At 39.2% G+C, this 17,098-nt stretch overlaps 1 protein-coding gene across 7 annotated transcripts in view; it reads left to right on the top strand.

Moving 5' to 3' along the window:
* The window catches only part of DYNC1I1 (dynein cytoplasmic 1 intermediate chain 1), a 371,384-nt gene that overhangs the window by 56,499 nt on the left and 297,787 nt on the right, over positions 1–17,098 (top strand). For 4 of the 7 annotated variants that reach the window (XM_070471269.1, XM_070471279.1, XM_070471261.1 and 1 more), the window contains exons 4-5: positions 429–570; positions 16,752–16,811. In XM_070471269.1, coding sequence (XP_070327370.1) covers positions 429–570; positions 16,752–16,811 — 202 coding nt within the window. The remainder of the gene's footprint in view (positions 1–428; positions 571–16,751; positions 16,812–17,098) is intronic. The other 3 variants (XM_070471272.1, XM_070471273.1, XM_070471274.1) reach the window with 3 other exon arrangements.

The raw sequence follows: 17,098 nt of genomic DNA, 5'->3' as shown, positions 1-17,098 counted from the left end.
TTTCTGACTCCCCATGACCTTCTAAAATTCCTCAGAATCACTTACTTCATAAGCTTTTAAAGTTTTATAGACACCTCGTTTTATTTTGAATAGGTCACATCTATACTAACAAAATAAAGTGGAGAATTAGAATTATCTGGATAGTTCATGCTAGAGAGGGATTTGCCTTGAATTATCCAGGTAGCTGTCTTGATTCTCCATTTTACTTTGTTAAGGTGGACATGGCCTTAGAATCTCTAAGTTAATTCTGTCTAAATTCATTTCAAATTTTAATTTCCGAAGTATGAAAAATTCACTGGACTCTTTTCCTTTTCTTTTCTTTCCTTTTTTTTTTTTTTTTCCTTATCCCATCTCAATCTCTCCTGGCCATACAATCACTTTAATTTGAGCCCGTTTGTTTTGGTTTATCTGACACTGCTCTTCCCCAGTGCAGCCGCTGCATTTTTTAACATGGGATACCTGTTATTTTCATTATTTAGTCCCAACCCCTATGTCTCCCTCCTCGAAATCAGTGAGCACTCCCAGTGAAGCTGGAAGCCAAGACTCGGGCGACCTGGGACCATTAACAAGGTAAGAACTGTCCCTTCACAAAGGCCATGGTGGGATGCCAATAATACCTCCCCCCTCCAAAAAAAAGCAAGAAACCAAAGGTCTGAAAAGCCACTCCATTCCTTTGTACATTGTTAACTGTGCGTTCCTCTTTACGTATCAGTCATTTTTTTATGTTTACATTTATCGTGGCTTGCTGCTTTTGGTGACTTTGAACCCTTGAAGTGATAAGTACCACTCTTCCAGGAATAGGCTAATTTAATACCACGTGTCTTATTTGACGAACACAAGCATATCCATTGGCTTCAGTTTAAAAGAAAGTAGAGAAGGACTGAAGACAAATGGAATGTATATCTAGCTTTTCATTATTCTACCTTGGTTTTGTTTTCCATGAGAATCTTTGTGAGTGTAACACTGAGATGTTCTAACCCTAAATTTGCTTTTTCAAAAGTCTTGTTTATTTGCTTAATAGAGTTGACAAATTTGAGAACTCAGTCCCCATGTTATAATAATTAATTATAATTGTTATAATTATTATAAATGTTATAATAATTAATAATGTCATTATTAATTATTATAATCACGATTAACTGCTCCATTTTTGTCAGTTGCCAGACTTTTACTACACTAGGTATATTCCAAGATTATGTAACTAACTTCTCAAGGCCGAGATAGACATTCTCTAATTTGACCACTGAGGGAACATCCAAAATGTAGTGATATGATGAGAGAAAGGAGAGGCTCATTAATATGCATGGGGTCATGGAAACTTTCTTAATCCAGGTGTCTTCAGCAGGATTCCCACATGTGGGTTCTCATAGGCAGGCAATAGAGATGAGTGGGGAATGGGCCTTTGGCAGCTTATTAGCTAGCACTCCCTTTATAAAGCACAGATGGTCTCTTCACTGCTCTCAGGCTGGTTGAACTCAGATGGGAACATGAACCCAGTTTTTCCACACCTTTCAATTTTTCATGAGAAGCTAAAAATTCAGATATTTATGCAACAATCTTATAGACATTAAATGTTAATAACTTTGTTAAAAGGAGTTGTGGGCTAGATTTGGCTCATGAGTTGGTGATGTCTGACCTCTCTTTGACTTTTCAAATAATCATAAAACATTTTAATGAAGTTTCAATAAAAGAAGCAATCATCCATAGCCCCAGCATTCTAACAGATCAACCTTTGTCTTGTCAGGGTAACCTTTCAATCCTTACCTACCTCTGTGTATGCCTTGCTACTGTATATGTTCCTGGAGGAAGTGAAGTGAAAGTCACTCAGTCATGTCCGACTCTGCGACCCCATGGACTTATACAGTCCGTGGAATTCTCCAGGCCAGAATACTGGAGTGGGGAGCATTTCCCTCCTCCAGGGTATCTTCCCAACCTAGGGATCAAACCCAGGTCTCCCGCATTGCAGGCAGGTTCTTGACCAACTGAGTCACAAAGGAATTCCTGGAGGAGAGGTATACAATTTTGCATTTTTCTCTGTTCACTTAACACCTTATTGTGAGCGTTATCTTCTGATGGTCTGTTGTTTTCAGAAAAGCCTCGGCAATTTTGGCAGAGAAGAACCGAGAAATGAGAATAGGGTTAGCCTGTGTTGTGGGATTTTTAGCTTTCTAAAATCAGTACATAAGACTAAAATGATTTCACCAATACCTGTCTGTTCATGTGTTTCAGACTTGAGTGTTTTGTTTTCATAGGGTCTTTTGAAACAGGTTGGACACTGCTTTCAATTTCAGAAAAGCGAACATAGAGGCTTTTGTGGGTACCAGGCTGGTTTATGTTAGCAAATCGCCTTTGTGATTCAGAGTAGCACACGTCTTCCCTCATCTTTTGCTTTGAACACTTCAAAAGGTCTTTGAGGGTGGGGGAGGAAAAATAATAATAACACAGCTTGTAAGATCTAACATTTATACAAGAGCTGGCACAATATAATCACATTCCTTAGGGGGGGTCCCTTGGCCTATCATTAAGTTAATGTATTTGCCTGTTTCTGCACAGTGACGGGATTGTGTCAGTGATGTTTAGTGTCAAGGGGTTCCATTGACAGTGTTAAATACTATTACCGACTTCATAGTTGATGAGCCCTTTTGAAGACGTCTAGAGAAAGTTGACTGATGCTGTTAGCACTCTGGGGACAGAAGCAGTTTTTCTGTTGGGGGGAACTTCATTCCTTTCCCCTTCTTTCATGATTTTTTAACTTAACCACTTTGGAAGAGGTGCTATCTATTCCCACCTCACACAAACTCTGCAAATTCCAACTAGCTTCACTTCTTTGTAGAAACATTCTAGCAAGAGCGGGCAACTGAAAGTCAGTGAGTATATCCCTTGCTAAGAGCAGGTTTCATAGGATGCAAAGAAACTGGCGTTGAGGAAATGATTTTTCAGAAGAACTGAACACAGCATTGGCTTGAGGAGAAGTCATTAGGAATAGCTTAGTAAATCGTGCCCTTATTTTGAACTTAGGCACATTCCATGCAAATTTATGTTTTTGTTTCCATAAAGTATATATGCGAGTAAAATTTCAGAAGAACGTTATATTTCAGTTTTTAAAATTCTACTTGGAATGTCTTTTTCTGTAGAAGAAACATCTTTGAAAGCAGTTACTGTTAACTCTGACACTTCATAAAACACGAGACTGAAAAAGCACTTGGTAATTCCTAAGAATGTAACTCTATAGCCATAAATTTACATATTTGTGTAGAATTTGGACTTTGTGAAAAATGGAAAATCTTGCAGAAGATAAGTTAGCAATCAAAGCAACACATCTGGTCCTACCTAAAGGTACACATAAATTCTGTCATTCATTTGCCAGACTTTCAAACCAAAACTACAGTTTGCTTTGCAGTCAGAATTAGCAAACATTTCTTAAATAACCCCTGTAAGTGGTTAATTTGGAAATTGGCATACTTAATATGCTCTATTTTAAAGAAAAGGTTAAATAGTGCTTTAAACATATGAAGTATAACAAAAATTTCTTTTATTGATTTTTAAGAGCAGTTAAGTAAATTTTCTAAACTGAGTGAATAGAGAGTAGATATATTTAACATTTTTTCATTTATACTAGTATGATTTAACTTTTAAACTTATAGTATCATAATTTGTACTCCAATTTCTGCTTCTGTAGTTATAGCCTCCTTCTCATTTACAATTTACATTTGTGGTACTTTTCTCTTTCTCATAATTAGTTTTGGTAGAGTCAATTAATCATTGTTTGTTTAAACATACTGAACAAAGAACAAGCTCTTGGGTTTAAAAAAATTAATGTATTAATAAAAAATTTGAAAAACTAGTTATACATATAAATGTATAACTACATTTATGGAAAAAAATCCTAGATATTGCAGCTGGAATCCAATATAATATTAAAAGGATACAATGTTATGCTTAATTGTGTTGGATTCAAAAATTCAAGGATATTTTAGTATAGAAAAATGTTACCTTAATTCAGCACATAAAAAGGTCAAAGAGGGAAAAGTAAATATCGCAGTATATACTGAAATGGTACTTGCAAAATTTAAGCATCTAGTATCATATTTTAAAACTTAGTAAACTAGAAATATAAATGTTTTTCTCAATATGATAAAGAATATTAATTTCAAACCAAGAGCTTACATCTTTGATACATGAGAGTGAAGCATTAGCATTGTATAGCTCTTAAAGAATGACTTATGTTTAGTTGAATACATATCTCTCTTCCTCAGGAAATGATAGGTTCCTTGCGAGAAGGGAGTAAGTCAGTCATATTTGTGGTTGTGTCCATATAATAGGTGTTAAACATTTATTGAAAGAATCAAGTATCATCCTACTTTTTACAGGGCTTGGAGGCACAGAGAGGATAAATAATTTTCTCAGGTTCACACAGGACATAGCTACAATGCTAGGTTTGAACCTGGGCAGGTCGATACAAGTTTCCACAATCTATACCTCAGCCCTATCTCATCTCTAACACCAATTGCTATGTGATACACAACCTACTCCGTAAGGTAATCGTGAGTAAACAAAGTAGTATCCATAAAGCGCCAGGAAAGGAGTCTGTCATATATTAAGAATATGTGAGTTTTAGCTATTAGGTTGATGAAGAAGTAATTGTGGTTTCAGACAGTGAATTTTAAATCATTAGAACTAGGCTCAAACACATTTTTATTAATCAAAATAGGAACCATTACAATCAATACATTTTTGCCAGTGAGAAATGTTTGTTTATTTCTGTAGCATAAAAATCCATGCTTCAGGATTCATGGAATTCTTGGAAACCATTTTCTGCCTCCTGCTTGTTGTGGAAGCATTTTGCCTACAAATGGTTTTTGAGATGCTTGAAGCAGTGGTTGTTGGTTGGCGAAAGATCAGGTGAATATGGTGGATGAGGCAAAACTTCATGGCCCCATTCATTCAACTTTTGAAACTGGTTGTGTGATGTGTGGTCAGGCCTTGTCATGGAGAAGAATTGGGCCCTTTGTGTTGACCAGTACCAGCTGCGGATATTGCAGTTTTCAGTGCATCTCATTGATTTGCTGAGCATGCTTCTCAGATATAACGGTTTCGCTGGGATTCAGAAAGCTGTAGTTGTGGGCAGCAGACCACCAAACAGTGACCAAGACCTTTTTTTGGTCCAAGTTTGGTTTTCAAAAGTGCTTTGGAGCTTCTTCTTGGTCCAACCACTGAGCTGGACATCTGCGATTATAAAATCCACTTTTCATCACACGTCACAATCCGACAGAGAAATGGTTCATTGTTATATAGAATAAGAGAACACAGCACTTCAAAACGACAATTTTTTGATTCTCAGTCAGCTCATGAGGCACCCACTTATCCAGCTTTTTCACCCTTCCAATTTGCTTCAAATGCCTAATGGCCATATAATGGTTGATGTTGAGTTCTTTGGCAGCTTCTTATGTAGTTGGAAGAGGACCAACTTTGGTGATGGCTCTCAATTGGTCATTGTCAACTTCCAATGGCCATCCACTACACTCTTCATCTTCAAGGCCATCTTCTCCTTTGCCAAACTTCTTGAACCACCACTGCACTGTACGTTCATTAGTAGTTCCCAAGCTGAATTGGTTGCTGTTGTGAGTTGTGTCTACTGCCTTATGACCCATCTTGAACTCAGAAACATCACTCAAATTTGCTTTTTGTCTAACATGATTTCTGTAAGTCTATAACAAATGTAAAATATACAGTAGGCAATAAATCATTAGCAAAAAAAAAAGGTAAGAAATGCTCATTAAAATGATATATAACATAACCATATTTATTTAAAGATATATTCCAGTATCAAATGACAAAGTTCAACAATGCAAAACCACAGTTACTTTTGCACCAACCTAATATCACTGTTTACCCTAATCCTTAATTCCTAACCTTCAGATATTTGACCAGAAATGAATCTGTTTAAGTGATAATAATTCAGCCCATGTTTATTCTTATGTACATGGATGGCTTTCAAGCGACTTTGCTTTAGGGCTGTTCTCATGTTTGGCTGAGATTCCTTAGGCTTCCCAGTGACAAAGCTAAATTAGAGAACGCGTTGGCTTGTAGAAACTAGGAGAGTATTGACATCATAAAGTTTACTGTACACCAGGACATAGGCTCCACACTGCCCAAAACTTGATTTAAAAGGAATACTTTCAAAATGATTTCAAAAATAAAATATGTCTCAATATGACAAGATACTGTGCAATCTCTTACTACACAACCTCCTTAACAAAAGAGAGAGAAGATGACTGATGTTTGAATTTTGTGACAACTGGCTTGGGTGGATGGATAGTAATATGATCGATTTCTATCTTCCTTTTGGACCATCTAGGGCCTTAATACCATCACTAAGTTCTCCCTTCCAATCAGTCAAGGACACTCAAGCACCCCCCATTTATTTTTAATAATCTTATTATTAAAAAATAATATCAGTTCATTTTATACATTTAGAAAAGATAAATGAGCCAAAGTAGAAAAAAATTATGTTCCTATGAAGAATATGCATTAGCATTCTTAATACCTTAGTGTATATTCTTTCACACAAGATGTATGTCATCATATATATGATAAATGATGTCATACTGTACAAACTGAAGAACTTGCTTTTCTATTCAAGTATTTCTATTTTTCCCTTTCAGTACATTTTCAACTTATCTACTGTATATACCATCTTCAGATTTCCCCAGCTGCTCCCAACATAATGCCATTATGTTAAAATTGATGCCTGTCTTCCCAGCTGTCAACATCTATCAGCTAAAACCCTTATATCCTTGATTTTCTATAGAGAGGTGAGGCCTGTCCCAAGGGGACCTGAGATGCAGCAGAAACAGAAGTGTCTTCTGAAACCCTTAACAGGAGAACAGAAGTATAGAGTGAGTGGCTTAGAGCTCTTTCGGGCTTCTAGCTTCATGTGCAGACCAGACCAGAACTGAAACAGATGTCTGCAGATACTCTGCTATTCAATTTGAACGGTAGGCTTCCATATAGTTCATATTGTTTCATATTGAAAAAATACTTTAGGTAAAATTTCAGATATTTAATAAACTCTTCTTTTCCCTGATCCACTTACTGCCTAGTGAACTCATGAGTAAGACAATTAGAATAATTTATTCATGGTCAACTTGTACTGGCTTCACGTCACTCACTTCAGTCGCTCAGTCGTGTCCAACTCTTTGCGACCCCATGAATCGCAGCACGCCAGGCCTCCCTGTCCATCACCAACTCCCAGAGTTTACCCAAACTCATGTCCATCGAGTCGGCGATGCCATCCAACCGTCTCATCCTCTGTTGTCCCCTTCTGCTCCTGCCCTCAATCCCTCCCAGCATCAGGGTCTTTTCCAGTGAGTCAGCTCTTCTCATGAGGTGGCCAAAGTATTGGAGTTTCAGCTTCAGCATCAGTCCTTCCAATGAACACCCAGGACTGATCTCCTTTATGATGGACTGGTTGGATCTCCTTGCAGTCCAAGGGACTCTCAAGAGTCTTCTCCAACACCACAGTTCAAAAGCATCAATTTTGCGGTGCTCAGCTTTCTTTATAGTCCAACTCTCACATCCATACATGACCACTGGAAAAATCATAGCCTTGACTAGATGGACCTTTGTTGGCAAAGTAATGTCTCTGCTTTTTAATATGCTATCTGGCTGTACCTAGTCACCACTTTTTTCTCGTGTTTTGAGGAGAGGAGAGTGTGCTTGAGGGCTCCGTGAGCTTAATGCCCAACACAAAATCCTCAGGACTTTCAACTTCATCCACAGTTGGACTCCATTGGATTCTCTGGCACTCTATGAACTGCAAAGGATGGTTACCTCTTTTTGGTGAAACCATCCCCATCTTTTAAGGTGCTCTGATGACTCAGAGGCTAAAGGGAAGACGTTAAGGAGGTTTTAGTAAAGCTGAAAAAGTACAGTTCAATAATGCAAAACCTTGGGGGAAATTTAGTAAGACTGTTAAGATTCTGTATGTACAAAATTCCTTAAATTATCTTTATGTAAAGAGGAGTTGACAGGATGCTTGCTACCAGCTAATTGGACTTCAGGGAGATTGAAAATCTCTGATTCGAAGCTATTTTAAAGTCACTCTCTTTGCAGATTAAAATAAATTGTATACTATAGGATTTTTTTCTTTATGTAGCACATGGACTGACTAGTTAAAAATTGTTGCTATCTTGTCAGGCAGAGAGTACTGTATACAACCATATGGTTATAGTAACAGGGTAAGCATCTATTTCTAGTAAAGAGCTGCTGAGCTTTCTTCCAGAGAGACAACTTGCTTGATAGCAGGTCCTTTCTGGAAGATGTGGGGAAAACACATCTTTTTTTCTGATGGGAAGTCTTGCATTTCTCTTTGAATCTAGCGCAGATGGACTCCCTATGTGACTCAGAGTGGCCTGTGTCAGAGCTCCTTGTTAGGGCTTTGCTGTTAGCCAATGGAAGGAAGATTCTCACATAGTAACTTAAGAAACAGGCTTGGTATAAGTATGTATTGCACTGTTCCACTTTTATTTCTGACATCAGAGAATCTTTATCATCATCACTGCCAGTCCGAAGTAAGGAAATCATTGAGGCTGGAAAGTAAAATATTAGCTCGTTATTTAAATGTCATTCTTAATTAATTGACATCACATTAATGATTTTTACAGCCTGAGTGATATGATGGATTTTTAAATGTCTTTGTTATTCAATGTATTCCTTTTGGAAATGGCACTTAGAGAAACAGTTTGGGGATGACATTGACTGGAGATTTTCTGTTGGGCACTGCGCTCACATTGGCCCAAGCTTTTCTTTATCGGGGGTTTAGTGACTAGTGATTTGTTTGACATGGAAGACATGTGAAACAAGAGTCCAGAAAAACTCTGGGACTCAGAGGAGCTTGGTACCCTGCCCTTGAGCAGTCTTTCTACCCTAAAGAGAAAAGAAGAAGGTAAAAAGTTGAGCTCCAAGGTGGTTGCTTCAGGGACTAATAAAAGTTGATGAGCTCAGAATGAATAAAAGAAAAAATATTTTCTCCTTGCAATGAGAACTCTTAGATTTACTTTCTTAGCAACTTTCCTATATATTATACAACAGTGTCAGCTTTAGTTATCATGTTGTATATTATAGTCCTAGTACTTATCTTATAACCTGAAGTTGGCAGCTTTTGACCACCTTCATCCAATTTCCCCTATCCCTGCCCTTTGCCTCTAGTACCCACAAGTCTGATCTCTTTTTCTATGAATTTGTTTGTTTTGGATTCTACATGTCATTGAGATTACATAGTTTTGTTTTTTTTTCTAATTTATTTCGTTTACCATAATGTCTTTAGGGTCCATTCATGTTGTCTCAAACAGTAGGATTTACTCATTTTTTATGGTTGAATAATACTTAATTATATGTATGTGTGTGGACATCACAACTTCTCTATCCATTCATGCATTGAGGTCAGCCTTTTCAAGATGGGCTTTCCTTCTTCAGTGTGGAAGTGAGTCTGAAAATTCTTCTGGAACCATGTGATGGCATCATGCCACACAGACTGAGTTCTTCCGAAGTGGCTTGCAGAGATGAAGGAAATCAGGCAGACATGCCCTGATGTATTCTCTCATTTTTTTTTAATATAAAGAAAGTAAAAACAGTAAAAAACTGTTTCTTAGGGAACCAACTTGCTCTCATACTTAATACCCATCTGCAGAAAATGCAGGTAAAGATCATTCATTTGCTCATTCATTCATCACATTCATTCAATAAACAGTTAAGAATTTATCACACAACACAACACACACAGTTAAGAATTTATCACATAACACAATAAATGCTAGACCTGCAAGGAATACAACAATGAAGGAATTCTTCTCTCTTCTAAAGATCCAACTTCCAGTAAATGACATATTTAATTTGAAGCCATCTGAGGATATGTTTCTATGTAGTTACAGCTCTCAAATGTTTGTACTCATAGAGGTGAGCAATAATATCATAAGGCATTATTCCCAGATACAGTTAATTTGTATATTCTTGTGGGACAAGTGCTTTTGATTCATTACTACCCTACCTAAAGTCTTGACATTAGGTCTTGATATTAGGTACTTGGTAAATGTATTTATTGAGGTAGGGGTGTGTGGGTATGTATGTACGTGTGTGCGTGTGCATACACACTTATGCACATGCACAGTTTGCAGAAACCTGAATGGGGTGGGTGCAGGATGAGTGGAGAGATGAGGACCCAGGTAAAAGCTGGGTAGTTCAAGGTTGCTGGGCTAGTTGCCACAAGTGGCTTTTGCTCCAAGGGAGCTGTTGGCAGTGGTTAGAGCACTCAGATACAAAGCGAGGATTTCCTAGCAGAAACAAGGCAGAAACCAGTTACTGGGCTCAGGGCAGAAAGGCAGATGGGACTAACAGTGTGTTTGTCTTGATGCTAAGACCCCCGGGCTTTGTAATGGTACTCCTTATGTCCTTCAGACCATCTGTACTTGGTTGTTTTTTTTTTTTTTTGGTACTTGGTTTTAAAGCTTGATGCAAGGCTACAGTTGAGGTCAAGTGGATTGCAGGTTGACAAAGAGAACTGTGAGATAAGTGCAGTCCCATAGAGAGACAAGCTATTTGTGAGTGAGGTTATTGAGGACAAATAGATTTACAGAATAAGGCATTTGAGTTGGGTCTTAAATAGTGGCTATTCTTTGGACAAGTAGAGATGGGGAAAAGGGCATTCCAGATAACACAGAGGGAGATTTGAGAGAGAGGAGACGTGTGGGGTGTAGAATGTGTGTGAAGGAGACAGTATGAAAATACATTAGAATCTGGGAGGCAAGTATGGCCTTGGAGGTATTTGAGATTCCTAGCTCTTATATTTGAAGCCAGGAATATATTGAATTTACCTGGCAACTAACTAAAATACAGATACCTAAGGCATGGATCTGAGTTGAGGTCTGGACCACTGCATTTTTGTAATGCTTTCAAGATTTGAGGATGTGTTTGGGGGAGCCACTGATCTGATAAAAAGGACAGAAAATGTGAACATGGATTGTGGTGCTAGAGAAGGAAAGAAAAGCCTGATGAGACAAGAAAAGGTTAAATGCTTTTGGTGTTACAGATGGATATGTCCAAAAAGCATGTGAAAAGGAGGAACTTTGTGTTCAAGGGTGATGAGGATTTTAGGGTTATCTTTTGCAGAAGACATGTGGGCATCTTTGAGATCATCTGTAGCTGTAGAGGTGAGGGGAGAAGACATTATTCTGGTTGGGGAATGTCTGTCTTTATGGGGATGGAAAGAATAAGGACCCTTCCAAAAGTGTAATGAGAAGTGGAAAATACATGGTTTTTAGGGTAAGGAACACTAAAAGAAATAACATGCTTATGAAGGAGCCAATAGTCACCAGGGTCATAGAGATCAAGTATGAGAAATAAGAATAAGCCATGGGATTTGATGGTTTAGTGGTCGTCATTTTCATCATCATCATTTTTGTTATTTACCATTTGCGCTGTTTTGTTTCCATAGGCTGATTCCTGGAAGTGAAACGAGTTCCAGAGTAATTCTGTGTTTGTGATTCTTGCTCCACGCTGGCATGTTGCTTTCCCAAAGAACTGTACTAATTTAAAATGCCACCAACAGTAGATGAGAGTGCCTCAGCCACATTGAATATTAGCACTGCAAATGACAGTTCTTTAAAAAAATTTTTTTAGTGAATTTTCTTTTTTTAATTAAATTTATTTACTTTTAAATGAAACAAAGATGAATATTTCTAATGATAAAAGGTACAATTCACTAAGAAGATAGATATCATAAACCATTAGACACCTAACAATAAAGAAACAAAGATACAGAAAGCAAAAATCAGAAGACATATAAGGGGAAAGAAAAAAGTATATAATCACAGTGAGACATATTAACATTTTTCTGAGAATATCAAGTGCAGAAAGACTATCTTAAATGATATAATTAATAATTTAAATGTTATAGATTTCTATTTATATTAATCTTATAGCCTACACAAATATATTTAAAATTTTGTATTTCATATGTTGTTATTGGATGTCCATAGGACATTTAGAAAAAGTGACAAAAAGATAAACATTACTAATTTCAAAAAATATAATTCTTCTTTTTGTGATTCAGTTATACACCTATATTATTTTTGAAATTACTTTCTAATATAGGTTATTACAAGATATTGACTATAGTTTCCTATACTATACAGTAAATCCTTGTTGCTTGCGCATACCTATTTTTTTAATTAGAAATCTAGCGTTCTGTTCATACTATTGCAAACAAGTGGAATCAAAATAGCAAATGATAGTTCTTAGTGACTGCCTTCCAAATATTTATCAGACATCTGTTTCTTATAACCAAAACCAAAAAAAAAAGGTAAGAGCAAAGATGCTCTTTAAGGGAAGAATATTAAGACTGTCTACTCTGGAGTCTAAGAAAATGGAAAGAAGACGAAACTACCAATGTGCTCTGAACGGGAAGAAATTAATCACTCATCAGAGAGTGATTACAGACATCATGTCTCTTACTCCTAAGTTATGCTTTCCAGGGAGGGCCAGGGATTGTTTTGTTTTGTTTGAATTTTTACTTCCTTCTGTCTAATAAACTGAAACTGAGCTAATAAGATTGGGCCAATGAAGGGAGACTTTTGTAGAAAGCTGGATAGTAATGAATGAGTAAAAGGGTGTGATATAAACGTCTGTTTGTCTCTTAATGGGTTCACTGCTAGTTTGAATAATTTTGGTGTTTTGCATATCCTTTTTCTTTAAAAGAAATATTGAAAAACAGATTGTTCTGCAGATTAACTGTTACATGGTAGGCCTTTTTAGATGAGATACCAGAGGCTACACTGTTTGACATATTTAGTGTCTAATAAGTGAGTGATTATTTACCATGGTGTGGGAAGATTCGTTATCTAGAAGTTTGAAACAAGTTGGGAAATGGGACCTTAAAGTGTGTCCAGAACTGCCAATCCAACCGTAGGGCCATGGAACCACAATGATGCCACATTAGGTTAGAAATCTGTGGGTTATTCAGTATAATAAGCTGTGCAAGTAGCAGCTTCCTCATGGAAAAAAACCTCGTGTGGACCCTCAGAGAGTTAACCTAAGAAATTAACCTGCAGTTGATCAGAGCAGACAAATACAACTCTTAAAAGTGAGCAAACAAAACCAAAATGGTTTCCCAGACAGGAGCAATGGACAAAATGTAATTGACAGAATTAAAGATTACGTTCAGCAAAATGGGTTCTGTTGGTCATCCAAGAAATTAGGGAAAGTGGAGGCTCTGGCAGCAGTGAGGGGTGGTCTAGTCCTGTTATAAAACGTGGATACGATGGGCATAGGACAGGGAGAAGCTTTAATAGTTAAATATTCATCTTCACTTGTTCTAATTCTAAAGACGCTGCTAAAGTCTGACTTCCCAGGAAGTCAGTCTTTAAGCGAGACTTCATCAGGCTTGTATAATTGCTCAACCTGGCATTTGCTGTTCCTGTGACAGATTGGTGACTTGGCATCTAAAATATAACTCACCAGATCTAGTAGTCTTACTTTAAGGGCATAGTGTGTTCAGGTGAGTTGTACATAAATAACAGAACAGCTGTGACCACATGGGAGCTGCCACACTCTTCTTTCGAAGAACGAAAAAGACCCCAAAATTGTCCCATCAGAAGCCTGAGTGCAAAGGAGCTGATTCCAGACCTTATGAGGGAATGCTTCTCACAGTCAACCAGAGCCAGAGGCCACTCCTGTGTCTGTAGCCAAGCAAGTATCCATAAAGATAAAAGGTTTGGACCCCAGAGATATGTGAACGGCAAGGGTGAATCACTGTAATGGATTCGGTCACTTCCATCATTTGAAAGGAAGTGATGGAACTAGTGTCCAGAGCCAGGAAGAGCTGCTTTCCTTGGGCAGAGAACGAGTGCACAGTTTTCACCCTGGCTGCACGTGAGAGAGTTTCAGAAAATCTGGACGCCTGGGTCCCACCCCAAACATTCTGATTTCATTGGTTTACAAGTGGCCTGGGCCTTAGGCCAAGGTGTGTGAATCACTTGTTTAGACACTGATGTATTTGAGGATCAGTGATGTTTTCTGCCTGCCAACTAGTGGAAGCAATAGTCTAACCCAGCTGTTCTCTAAAGGTGGTTCTAGGATCAGCTGTGAGCATTACCTGGCAACTTGTTAGAAATACAGATTCTCAGCCCCACCCCAGAACTACTCAAATCAGAATTTCTGGGCTTGAGGATCAGCACCTATATTTTAACAGCCCCTCCCAGTCATTTTGATCCAGTGTCAGAGTTTGAAAACCACTGATCTAAGTCCAGACCTTACTACTCGAAGTGTGATCCACAGCCCAGCAGCATCTACCCTGCTAGAAGCTGTTAGAAATGCAGAATCTCAAGCCACCCCAGGCCTACTAAATCAGGATGGGCATTTTAAACCATATTCCCAGATATCTGTGCATTAAAGTTTGAGAAACACTGGGCCTCCTGGCGGCTCAGACCGTGAAATGTGAGAAGCACTGGTCTAAGAAACAGGGACCAGTTAGTGTTCTCACCAGACTTTAGTTGTCATATTTCAGTGCATTTAGGTCAGAGCACAAGAGCATAAGTGGAACTTACAGGAGGAGCTTAGAAACTGTTCTAATACCTCTGCAGGAGGTGCATAGGTGGGTTCCATTATATAGGTGGGGCGTTGTCTCAAAGAAACATTGGTAGTGGATATAGCAGATATTTCACTTTCACAGTAAATGTGGCCTAGTAAAAACAGCTCCTGTTTATCAGATGCTTACTTTGTGCTGTATAGGTGTATTCGCATGCAATCCCTATAGAAAACCAGAGAGAAACCATCCATCCATCCATCTGTTCAACTGTTGTCTTATTATACAAGCATGCACTGTGGGACAAATTGAGAAAGCAGCCCTGACATATATATACTACCATATGTGAAATAGGCAGCTAATGCCAAGCTGCTATGTAACAGGAGGAGCCCAGACTGGCTCTCTGTGATGACCTAGAGGGGTAGCATGGCGGGGCAGGCTGGGAGAGAGGTTCCAGAGGGAGGGAATATAGAGAGAGAGTTATAACTGATTTGCTTTGTTGTATGGCAGCTGTATTTGCATTGTTGTATGCCAATACAACATTATAAAGCAATTATCCTGCAATTAAAAAATCAAGAAAAATAAACATGCGTGCCAGGCATGGGCCTAGGCATATTCTTATAATTTAGGGATGTAACTCTTCCTGCTATTTTGAGCCTTAAGTCCAGAGTTAAATAGCAGTCATAAATACACTGACGTATAATAAAACCATAGGTGAGGATACCTTATGAAGAAAGTAAAGCAGGATAAGAGAACGGGATGAAGAGTGACAAGGAAGCGCTGCTTGAGGTAGGTGGTGAGAGAAGGAAAGCCTCTCTGCTCAGGTGACTTTTGAGCTGAGACTGAAACAGCAAAAGCGTGAGCCACATGGCTCTTTGGGGGAAAAAGCATCAGTGAGGACACAGTGAGGGAGAGGCCAGCCCTTAGAGATGATTGGGGAGAGAGCTGCAGGCCAGGTCATGAGTTGTCGCATTAGCCATGGTGAATCCTTACAGACAAGGAAACTGAGCCGGCCTCTCAGACTTCAAAATGCCCACAGATCACCTGGGGCCTTATTAAACTGTAGTCCAGAGGCAATGAGCCTGGGTGAGATCTGGATCTCGGCATTTCCAGCAAGTTCCCTGAGATGCCAATGCTCCTGGTCCACGAACCACTCTCAGAGTTAGCACGAGGGTGCAGGGGTTGAACTGAAGCAGCGTGTCCGGTGTCACAGAGCTGGTAAGTTACAGAGGCAAGATTTGAATCTCAGGCACCTGGCCCCAAAGTCCTTGCTGTCCCTTGGCTGCCTCCCAGGTACCTAAGCCTGACTCACCTGTTAGCTGCATACCGTGCAGGAAAGTTAAAGGGCCTACCCGGGAAAGGTCGTTGTGGGCACTCTGTTCATAGAAGAGCTCCTTTTATGTGATGGAGAAGTAACCAGGGAAGTTGATAACTATTGGTACCAAAGTTACCATTGGTAACCTCGGTAACCATTGATACTTTGTGCTAGCTCCTGTGAAGTACTTAGAAGACGTTAAGACATCCCTGGCATCTTTCGAGAGATGAATGATGTTGTCATTGGTGACTGTCTTGGTGTAATACATAAGAAACACCAAAATGCCCATGAGCCTCGAAATCTAATGCACTGCAATCGCGGTCACTGACCCAGGGAAGCCAGTCGTTCTCCAGGCTCTGCAGTTGCTCTGCCTGGCCCAGCCTCCCCAGCCGCTTCTGCTCGGGCCCATTCGATCCCTTGCCGTTGGTCGCCATCACCGCGTGGGGAATGCTGGCTGCTCCCTGGTGTGGCTTGGCTCTGGGGTACATATGAAGCAGTTTACATGCTCCAGTCAATCCTGCTTCAGTATCGAACGAAACAAAAATGAAAAGGGGGTGTGTGGGGGCGGTTGAGTATTTGAACATTTAGCTCTGGGTTTCCTTCCATGAAAAGGACTGTAGCTTCCATAAATAATAAAGCAGTTGTTCCAAAGGAGGAACGGCTTCTCGCTTTCCCTTGTCCCTGGATGTTCACGGGGTCTTCCTGGCTCCTGGGGGTGTGGGGTGGCAGAGCGGGGAGATGTTCTGTGTATGTACTGTATATGCTGCTGCCTTGATGAATGACATGGTTTGGTTTGGTCTGTTTCACTCCCCTTTGGTTAATTCTCTGTGTTCTTTTTCCTTTGTGCTGCGCAATTAGGACCCTGCAGTGGGACACAGACCCCTCAGTGCTCCAGCTGCAGTCAGACTCAGAACTTGGGTATATGTCTGCTCTTTTGGTACTCCTTTTATCATTTCTTTGCTACGGTTGTGTTGAAAGGCCGGAGCCGTTGTTGCTCTTGCCTTTTTCCCCCTTTGCTGAATTTCCAGTTTGATAAGTTTATTTCCTTCTGTTAGTTTGCCTTCTACAGTTATGCTTCGAAGAAAGTCTCTCTTTGTGGAAAACACCACAAAAAGATGGCTTTTGACCTCCTCCTTTTAATTCCTATTATTGCAAAACAGCCCTCCCCCCGAATGAAGATGATAAGCATATCGCCATGCCTCTGC

The sequence above is a fragment of the Odocoileus virginianus genome, chromosome 1 (assembly GCF_023699985.2).
Source record: "Odocoileus virginianus isolate 20LAN1187 ecotype Illinois chromosome 1, Ovbor_1.2, whole genome shotgun sequence".
NCBI classification, from domain to species: domain Eukaryota; kingdom Metazoa; phylum Chordata; class Mammalia; order Artiodactyla; family Cervidae; genus Odocoileus; species Odocoileus virginianus.
The sequence above is the reverse complement of the archived record's forward strand: the minus strand, read 5'-3'. Positions and strand labels throughout refer to the sequence as shown.